The sequence below is a fragment of the Primulina eburnea genome, chromosome 2 (assembly GCF_022965805.1).
Source record: "Primulina eburnea isolate SZY01 chromosome 2, ASM2296580v1, whole genome shotgun sequence".
Lineage (NCBI taxonomy): Eukaryota > Viridiplantae > Streptophyta > Magnoliopsida > Lamiales > Gesneriaceae > Primulina > Primulina eburnea.
Window position 1 is genome coordinate 47957237 of NC_133102.1, and position 10221 is coordinate 47967457.

Consider the following 10221-nt stretch of genomic DNA (forward strand, 5'->3'; position numbering starts at 1 on the left):
TTTAGTGTGTGTTTTTTCAGAGAAAATTTTTTGGGGGAGGTTTAGGGTTTAGGGTTTAGGTTTTAGGGTTTAGGGTTTAGGGGTTAGGGTTTAGGGGTTAGGGGTTAGGGGTTAGGGTTTATGGTTTAGGGTTTAGGGTTTAGGGTTTTGGGGTTTAGGGTTTAGGGTTTAGGGTTTAGGGTTTTTTTTTTTTTTTTTTTTTTTTTAAATAAAACACCGCCGGAGGCGGGGGGGTTAGGCAGACCCCTACCTGTATATATCCACAAAATATACAGTAACAAAATACAGAAGACATAATAAAAACCTAAAAGAGGATGTGGATAAAACCAAAACCTCCTCAAAAAGGCTAAAGCAGTAGAAACGAAAAAAAAAACAAAGCACCTAGGGGGGTAAATACAGAAGCAAAACTAACCCTAGAAAGCTACTGAAAAAACGCCAGAAACTAAACATATACAAACAGCACTAATAACAACATTCTGAGGAAGACCAAATGATAACGGCGAGATGAACGCATAGTCAATGCAAAAGCTCTCATCCCTGAGCTATCACCCTGGAGAATGCTATCTGTCAAAATGAATATAATCTGGTAGCTGACAACTGTACCGAACCCTCCAGTCAAAAGAATGTCTGGCCAGGAAGTCACTATACAATGGCGATCCCAGAGCAAAATATAGATCGCAATCCCGCCAGAACAAAAGATATCCAACATATGAAGCAAAAGAACATAAAGCACAAGCCCATGAAGTAGAAGTCTGACGAACATGGCAAGAAACAGAGGATCATCCTGAAAGCACCCTGTGAATCCACCATGACATCCAGCAAAAACCTCTACTATAGCTGATACGGCGAGCAAGGAGAACCAGCAGTAAACGCTCGCCAGGGACCATGAGTGGGTCAAAGGAAAGCACCACCAGAAACAGTGCAGAAACCCACTCCGAACAAACAAGAACAAACATGTCATGAGCAAGTGTCTGTACCCACTTGCACGGACCATATGAAAGTGGAAAACATCCAGCAAGAACAATAACCAGGACGAACACATCCTGTGCCAATGTCTGGACCCACTAGCACAGAGAAAATGTGAATGACAAACAAATTCCCAGAGCAATATACCTGCAATAAAAATACATATATATATATATATATATATATATATATATATATATATAATATCCAACATATGTGATACAGAAAGAGATCCAAAAAGAGGAAAGGGCACAAATGGCTAAGAGTATCTATATCTAAGGTAAGGGAGCCCGGAACGATCCGAACGGGCAAGGATGGAGATATCTCTAGGTAGGGAAGGACCTAACTCTAAGGTATAATTCCTGAGTAAATGAGCCCTCGCCGCCAAGGCATCCGCCACCGAATTCCCTTCCCGGTAAATATGCGATAGATGAACTGAACGCCCCCTCATCAGCAAACGAATCCGTGTAACAATATGCTCAAGATCCCAAGTACACCGGCGGGAGCGAAGTATAAGAAGAGATATACGAGAGTCAGTCTCAATCCAAAGAGGGAAGAAATGAAGATCAGAAGAAATGAGAAGACCCCTCCAAATAGCCCAAAGTTCTGCCCGGATATTGGTCCCAACTCCAATGAACTCACTGAAAGAAACCAGCACCTGACCAGAGGAGTCACGAACAACACCACCAATAGTAGAAGCTCCAGGACTACCTCTCGAACTCCCATCCACATTCAGTTTGAAGCACCCAACCGGCGGTCTCAACCAACGGACAATCGCCATTTTATGAACCCTGCGCGTATCAACAAAAAACCCCAGCGACCTCGCAGCATGTAAAACACCACGCCAGTGCATAGGTTTAACAGTAGACGCAGCGTGAGCGAGACGCAAATAGGACAAAATCTGAGACTTAACAGTCTCCCCAGAAATGTGCAAATGACGGTGTTTCGCATCATTCCTAGCTGTCCAGAGAAACCATAAAACAATGAAAGGCAAAAACTCCTTCACGTGGCCTCTAGGTGTCCACCCCGGATGCCTCTTCCAAGCACTGAGGAAGAGTCTGAAATCACTAGTAAGGGGAATACGGACATGAAAAACAGCCCCAAAAAAATGCCATACAGATCTGGCAATAGGGCTGTCAATGAAAATGTGCGTGAATGTCTCAGGCATCTCACAGCACTGACATTTAGACGCCAACTCGAAACCACGACGCTGGAGAACATCGTCAACTGGAAGCCATTGATGCCAAAACCTCCATAGGAAGAAAGACATAGTAGGCCTCAGCCAACTGCCCCAGCAAGGAGTGAATATATCAGAAACTTGGTCTCTCAGGCGGACAAGCTCCCAAGCGGATTTTATCGAAAAAACACCGTCAGAACTATGCACCCAAATGGCCAAATCGGGCTCACCCAATGCAATAGGGATCAAAGCAATAGTCTCAGCAATAGAGGGAGGAACAACTGAACAGAGGAAATCAAAATCCCAAACCCCATCTGAAATAAAGTGAGAAACACGGACACCTCGATCCCCCCTAACCGGTAACTGACTAGATAATGGAACATCCCCACACCAGGTATCATCCCAAAAATTAACATCTCCCATCCCAACTCTCCATCGAATGCCAGATTCAGCACGAGGCCTAATCTTAAGCAAACGACGCCAAGTGGGAGAAATGAACCCAGTAGATGAAACACAAGCTGGATGCACCAACTGGCAGTATTTTCTCATCATGAATTTGGCCCATAGGGATGAACCTTGACGAAAACGAAACCATAATTTAATGGAGAAGCTTTCCACAATATCTTTGAGCCTGCGAAATCCAAGACCCCCTTCAGAGACAGGAAGACATGCACGAGACCACCTCGCCCAATGCCATTTCTTATCCAAGGGTCTGGACCCCCACAAGAAACCATTGAAAACCTTCTCAAGCCTCTCCATAACTGCCAGAGGTGGCTGGACTACCTGGAACATGTAAAGGGGAACCGAAAGAAGAACACTCCTAAGAAGTGTCATACGACTCCCCGGGGAAAGCGTTTTAAGCTCCCAACCCTCCAACTTCTTACTCACCATCTGCACAAGGGGATCAAAAAGAGAGCAAACTCTATTCCCACGAAACAAAGGAACTCCGAGGTATTTGATAGGAAGATGACCCTCCCCAAACCCAGTGATACGAAGGAGACGGGAACGAGTACGACCAGAACACCTCGGAGGCAAAATAATGGCGCTCTTAAATGCATTCACCAACTGCCCCGAGCAGTTTTCATAGTGATGCAAAAAATCCATGAGACTGTTCATCTCACGAGTCCCACCAGTGGCAAAAATAATAATATCATCAGCATAAGCCAGGTGGGAAATAGGGAGATCACAACCAGATCGGTACCTAATCGCAGGAAACTGACGATAAATACGATCAAGACCACGCGAAAGGTACTCAGCCCCTAGAATGAAAAGAAGTGGGGACAAAGGGTCGCCCTGCCGGAGACCCCTAGTGGATCCAAAGAATCCGGTGAGTGAACCATTGATATTAACTGAAAATTGGCAATGAGAAATGCAGGCAGATATCATCGACACAACCTGCTCTGAAAAGCCATAATGCCTCAAAACATCCAACAGAAAAGACCATTGGACCCTATCATAGGCTTTGGCCATATCCAATTTCAAAATGACATTGCCACCACGGGTGGGGAGAGAAAGACTATGAGTAAGCTCTTGAGCAAGGAGGATATTATCCGAAATCACCCTCCCTGGAACAAAGCCACTCTGATTCCACGAAACAAGCCTCTCCGCCACCACCTTCAATCGAGAATACAAAAGTTTTGAAATTATCTTATTGGTCACATTACACAAGCTGATAGGACGAAAGTCCGACCAAGCCTGAGCACCCATGACTTTGGGAATCAATGTGATCGTGGTGGCAGTAAACCCCTGTGGCATGGGACTACCCCGAAAGAAATCAAGAACCGCATCCAAAACATCCTGATGGACAATCTCCCAGCAATGCTGAAAGAAGGCCGAAGAGAAACCATCAGGCCCCGCCACACTATCACGATGTATGGAGAAAACAGTCGCCCGCACCTCCTCCAAAGAAGGGGGGGCAGCAATATTGGCGTTCTCCAAATCCGAGATCACCAAGGGGAAGTCAGAAAAATCTGGGCAAGAAAGCACAAAAGGATCCCCAGTAAGCAGGTTTTGAAAAAAGGCGGCCCCAGACTGCTGAATAAGATCAGGGGAAGTAAGGCAAGAGCCATTATCCCAAATACGGAAAATTTTATTAGCCACCCGTTTTTTCTTGACCATATTGTGGAAGAGTTTGGTGTTCCTCTCACCATCCTCTAACCACCTACAAGCGGCTTTTTGCCGCCAAAAATCCGCCTCCATGGCGGTAACTCGAGCAAGATCGACATTGCAATTGGACAAAGTAGTCCAATGCAAATCCGAAGGATCAGCCTCGCAAACTGCCTCAGCAACCCGGACAGCCTGCTCCGCCTCCGTAAGTTTGGCAAAAAGATCACCAAAAACACCCTTGTTCCACCACTTCAGATGGCTCTTCAGGCGCTTCAATTTCACAAAAAGACGGTGCATGCCGTTCAAATGACACGGCAAATTCCAATTAAGCCGCACCGTCTGCAAAAAACCATGGTGCCTGAGCCACATGCTCTGAAAGCGAAAAGAAGTCGGCCCACTAGCAAAAACCGGGACTGACACAAAAAGAGGACAATGATCAGAGACTGTACGAATGAGGTGCTCCACACGAATAGAATGAAAATGGTCACCCCAATCAACAGACACAAAAACCCGATCAAGACGCTTCCAAATGGTCTTGTTCGTCCACGTGAACGAAGACCCCTCAAAACCAGCATCCACTAACCCAGAATCCAAAATAAAATGATTAAATTCTTCCATGGGAAGTAACCGCCCACCAGAAGAGCCCAAACACTCAGACGAATTTCTAACTACATTAAAGTCGCCACCAACAAGCCAAGGACCCTGATCAGGCTTAACCTGAAGCAAAGAAGTCCAGAGCTGTCTGCGCTCAATGTAATCACACTTAGCATAAACAAAGGAGCAAAAAACAGTGGTCGGCAAAAAACTAGCAGAAACCCGGAAGTGAAGGAATTGAGTGTGATCAAGGAGACACTCAACCATCACATCCTCAGCAAAGAAAACCCAGATATGACCCGAGGAGTTCGATATAACTCGAGAAAAACCAAAACGACGAGTCATAAACCGAACATCCAGATCAATCATGGGTTCCAAAATAGCCAAGATCTTGACTCTCTTTTCTTTAACATGGGCATGAAGCCTTTGTTGAGACTCCGAGCTCCGGAGCCCCCTGACATTCCATATGAGAAAATTCATGGAGAATGGGCACCAGAACCGCCCTGTCGCTTTTTACGCGACCTATGAAAAGCATTCTCCTTCCTTTTCTTAACATCTCCCATATCAGCATCCAGAATACGACTTTCAGACCTACAATCCATCACCCGACTCGGAATGCCGATCAAATTCGTGATCAGAATCTCCAGCAGATTCCAGCCGGAAGACCAACTCACTGACAGAAGGTCCCTGCCTAGCAACCAATTCCTCAACCGCAGAGGAAGCATCATCAGGAGACAAAGGAACAGAGGGGATGGAATGACTACTGTGATTCAAAGTGCAAGGCCCCAGAGAACCAAACACAGGCAACTCAGAAGTAGACGGTACCCCAATACAATCCACGCAATCACCCAACTGTACCCCTCCATCAATAACCTCATCACTGAGGATCACACCCTCAACAAGAACAGACTCCAATTGATCCTTTCCAGAAGACCCAACACCGGCATCCTCCAGATTACCACATGGAGGATCCAGTCAACACAATCTAATCCAACAGGATCAGGCTCCGCATCCTGCCCATGCAAGAGCACCTCAAAAGGATTCAACTCAAGAGGATTCTTCCTGGGAAGAACCTGCCGAACTGGCCTCCTTCTCCCTCTACGTCTGGGACCCGTGCCAGTTTTCTGAAGCTGAGGCTGGGTCCCCAAATTAAAACCAGGAGCAACACCCCCTGGTGGGGCAGGCTCTGTAGAAATGGGAGACTGACCAGGAGCACGGTCAGCAGGCTTAGGACGAACGGGTTTTGGGTTTTTGCCATGGGAATAACAAACACTGGTCGAATGACCCAGCATTTTGCAATCCGTGCAGTACCCGGGGATGCGCTCATAAATGACTTCAATTTCTTGAGCATGATCACCCCAACCCACCCAAACTTCTTTGACTAGCGGTTCCAACACATTAATTTCAACACATACTCGAGCAAACGCACCCCGAGTAGAATCTGCAGTATGATCATCCATTTTCACCGGTTTTCCCACAATTTTAGCCAAAGCAAAGAGACTTTGCTTAGAAAACAAATGAAGGGGAAGACCCGGGAAACGGATCCAAACAGGGGCAATGAGTGACTCCTCCTGAAGATTAAACTCTGGCGTCCACTTAGAGAAGCGAACCGACAGAGGTCCCACCTGCATAACCCCCTTGGTCCAAAAAAACGCATAGTCTTCTTCACAAGCAAGTGTGAGAACAAGAAAGCCCCGTGGCATGAACTTTAAATCAAAAGATCTAACTAGCCCCAATTTAGAAAAAGCCGCAGAAATACCAGAATTTGGAACTAGAGATCGATTCCCTGAAATCTTGCCAACCAGAGCAAATTTAAAAGGTTCAGCCAGAGAAGAAATCACCTCTTCCGGGAATAGAATACCCGGTTTGCCATTCCGAAGAGTCGGCACAGGTATATCATTCATTGAGTTATGCAACTCATCAAAGCTTTTTTTAGTCGTGCGAGGGGACGGCGGGGCCAAAGCATCGCGAAACGACACAGTAAGAGGAGTAGGAACACGCGTACCTGAGGTGACCGCAGCATCACCGGGTTTGACTATCGAGTCAACCCGGTCAACTCGAACCGTTGACTTTCCATGGGTTGACTTTCAACGCACCTGGCCTGAGCACCACCGTGAGACGCCGACGTCGAGGGGAGTCCAGAATCGGGACCAAACTTGACAGAACCGGCCATTGGAGGGGTGAATTGAACTGAAGAAGACGATGAAAATCGATTTTGCCCTACAAATTGGGGGTTTCCGACCGGTGGCCGGAAGCCGGAAATTGATCCTGGCAATATCCTACCCATGGCTGGACGAAGAGGAGGGCCAGAGGAATTGAAGAAATACGCCGTATCGGCGCCGGAAATCAACGAAGAAATTGACGGAAATCGCGCGTCCGGGACCGAAAGAGTAGATCTGAAATTGTGGTCGGAGGTGAACGACGTTGAAGCTGAAAATGGTACCATCGGAATCGTCTGTGCATGGGCATCACAGATCGGGGCTTGGATGAAACTGAGGTGGCTTGAATCGGCCGGAATCGAAGAAACAATCTCCGGCACGATCGTGAATAGTGGCTGCGACACTTCAAGCAGCGATTCCGGTGGATTTACGGTGGTGTTGAGTGTGAGGCTGGTACCATTGGAACCGCCTGGGAAAGGCGAGTCAAGTGATAGCACTCCGGCGCCGGGAGGAGCAACGAGCGGCGCCGACGAAGATTTGGACGGAAAAGGCGATATTTCGAACGGTGAAATGGACGGCTTACCGGACTCCGATGGCTGAGAAATTTTAGTATGGTGGTCGGCAGGGGACGGCGGTTCAGATGTGGGTGGTGGCCGGCCGGGAGACGCCGGCGGTGACATGGTGGCGAGTTGTGGTGAATAGTGACAAAAGAAGTGTGTTTTTTCTCACGCTTTTACTATGTGTTTTTTCAGAGAAAATTTTTTAAAACGGTTTAGGGTTTAGGGTTTAACGTTTAGGGTTTTTTTTTTTTTTTTTTTTTTTTTTTTCAACCGGAAAACACCGCCGGATGCGGGGGGGTTAGGCAGACCCCTACCTGTATATATCCACAAAATAAAAAGTAACAACAGAAAGAAAACCTAAAAGAGGAGGGGGACTACACCAAGACCTCCTCGAAAAGGCTAAAGCAGTGGAAACATAAAGACAAAGTAGCCTAGGGACATAAATACGTAAACAAAATAACCCTAGACTACGGCAAAAAGTGCGCTAGAAACTAATCAAATACGAGCAGCGCTAAGTGGCAACACGCCGAAAAGATCAAATGATAACTGTAAGATGAGTGCGGAATCCATGAAGAAGCTCTCATCTCTGAACCATCACCCTGAAGAAGCCGGTCTGTCAGAACGACTCTAATCTGAGACCAGGTAACTGTATGAATCCCAGCAGTGATCATAAGATCTGGCCAGGAAATCACTGTCCAATGACGATAAAAGGGCAAAATGAAGATCGCAATCCAGCCAGGACAAAAAGGATCCATCATCTGAAGTATAAATCTGACGAAGGTGTCATAACAATGAAGAGGGTCGTCCGGAAATAATCCCTGGAACCACCACGACATCCAGTAAACTCCTGTAAAAGAACTGATACGGCGGGCAAGGAGAACCTGCAGTAAGCGCCCGCCAGGAGCGAGAAATGGACCAAAGAGAGCCACAAACAGAAATAGCGCTCCAGGGAATATGAGAGGGCCAAAGAAAAGCACCAATAGGGTAAGTGCAAGAGCCCACCCAATCCCTAGGAGACCAAACATGTAGTGTGCGAGTGTTTGGACCCACTCACACCAGACTGGCAAGACTGGGGAGAAGAGAACCCCCCAAAAGAACAGTACCTGCAAAGAAAAAATAAACATATATATATATATATATAGATAGAAAGTCAGAAGAAATGGATCCAAGTGAAGGGAAGGGCTGCAAACAGCTAAGAACATCTATATCTCAGGTAGGGAAGTCCGGAGGTATCCGAACGTGCAAGTATGGAAATGTGCCTAGGGAGGGAGGGACCTAACTCTAAGGTAAAGTGCCTAAGGGTATGGGCCCTCGCCGCCAACGCATCCGCCACCGAATTACCCTCCCGGAATATATGCGAAATATGAACAGACCGCCCCCTCAAAAGGACCAGAATCCTGGATACAATGTGATCAAGACCCCAGCAACATCGACGGGAACGAATGAGCTGAATAGAAGTCAGAGAATCAAGCTCGATCCAAAGAGGGAAAAAAGAATGATCAGAACAAAGGAAAAGACCCCTCCAAACCGCCCAAAGCTCAGCCCGAAGAGAAGACCCAGCTCCGATGAACTCGCTGAATGAGAGCACAACCCTCCCGGAATCATCCCGAACAACACCACCAGCAGAGGAATCCCCAGAAATACCACGCGAGCTCCCATCCACATTAAGCTTGAAGCACCCGGACGGCGGTCGCAGCCAGCGAACAATCGTCGTCCTATGGAATCTGTGGAGAGCAACCGAAATACCCAGCAATCTCGCCACCTGAAACACACCCAGCCAATGTCTGGGCTTGACAGTACGCGCAGAGTGGGCAAGACGCAAGTAATACAAAATCTGATACTTCACCGTCTCCCCAGAAACAGGGAGGTGACGGTGCTTCGCATCGTTCCGCGCAGTCCAGAGGAACCACAGAACGATGCAGGGGAGAAACTCCCGCACATGGCCCCCCCGGTACCAGACCAAATCTCTCTTCCACGCACTGAGGAACAAACTGAAATCCTCAGTGTCGGGAATACGAACCCGAAACACGGCGCCAAAGAAGTGCCAGACAGACCGAGCAACCGGGCTGCTAATGAATATGTGTGTGAATGTCTCAGCCATATCACAACACTGACATCTCGAGGCTAATGCAAAACCCCGGTGCTGGAGCACCTCATCAACAGGGAGCCACTGATGCCAGAATCTCCAAAGGAAGAACGACATGGTAGGCCTCAACCAACTCCCCCAGCACGGGCGGAATATATCGGAAGACGGAGCACGCTGACGGATCAGCTCCCAAGCAGATCTCACAGAGAAAGCACCATCGGAGCTATGGATCCATCGGGCCAGATCAGGATCTCCCGAAAGAACAGGAATCAAAACAATCTCCTCGGCAACCGAAGGAGCAACAACCGCACAAAGGCGATCAAAATCCCAGGACCCCTCAGACAGAAAATGAGAGACCCGAACATCACGGCCCCCGCGGACCACACACCGGGAGGACAAAGGAACGTCCCCAAACCAAGTGTCATCCCAAAAGGAAACATCTCCGAGACCAACTCGCCAGCGAATGCCAGGCTCCGCGCGAGGGCGGATCCTGAGGAGACGACGCCAAATGGGGGAAATGGAAGCACGGGCGGGGACACAGGCCGGAGCATCCAGCCGGCAATACTTCCGTAG

General features: G+C 47.8%; 1 protein-coding gene across 1 annotated transcript; it reads right to left on the bottom strand.

Moving 5' to 3' along the window:
* Positions 1 to 1225: 1225 nt before the first annotated feature.
* Positions 1226 to 7130, bottom strand: LOC140824413 (uncharacterized). The gene is made up of 4 exons (XM_073186004.1): positions 6914 to 7130; positions 5839 to 6848; positions 5439 to 5791; positions 1226 to 5297 (listed from the first exon to the last, which is right to left on the bottom strand). Exons 1-4 carry the CDS (start codon positions 7128 to 7130, stop codon positions 1226 to 1228), a joined length of 5652 nt encoding a protein of 1883 aa, XP_073042105.1.
* Positions 7131 to 10221: the final 3091 nt, after the last annotated feature.

Coding starts and splice junctions, on each gene's coding strand:
- LOC140824413 (XM_073186004.1), bottom strand. CDS start 7,130: ATGGGTAGGATATTGCCAGGATCAATTTCCGGCTTCCGGCCACCGGTC. Junction 6,849..6,913: donor TGAAAGTCAACCCATGGAAA/GTCAACGGTTCG, acceptor CGGTCACCTCAG/GTACGCGTGTTCCTACTCCT. Junction 5,298..5,438: donor TCCGAGTCGGGTGATGGATT/GTAGGTCTGAAA, acceptor ATGGAATGTCAG/GGGGCTCCGGAGCTCGGAGT.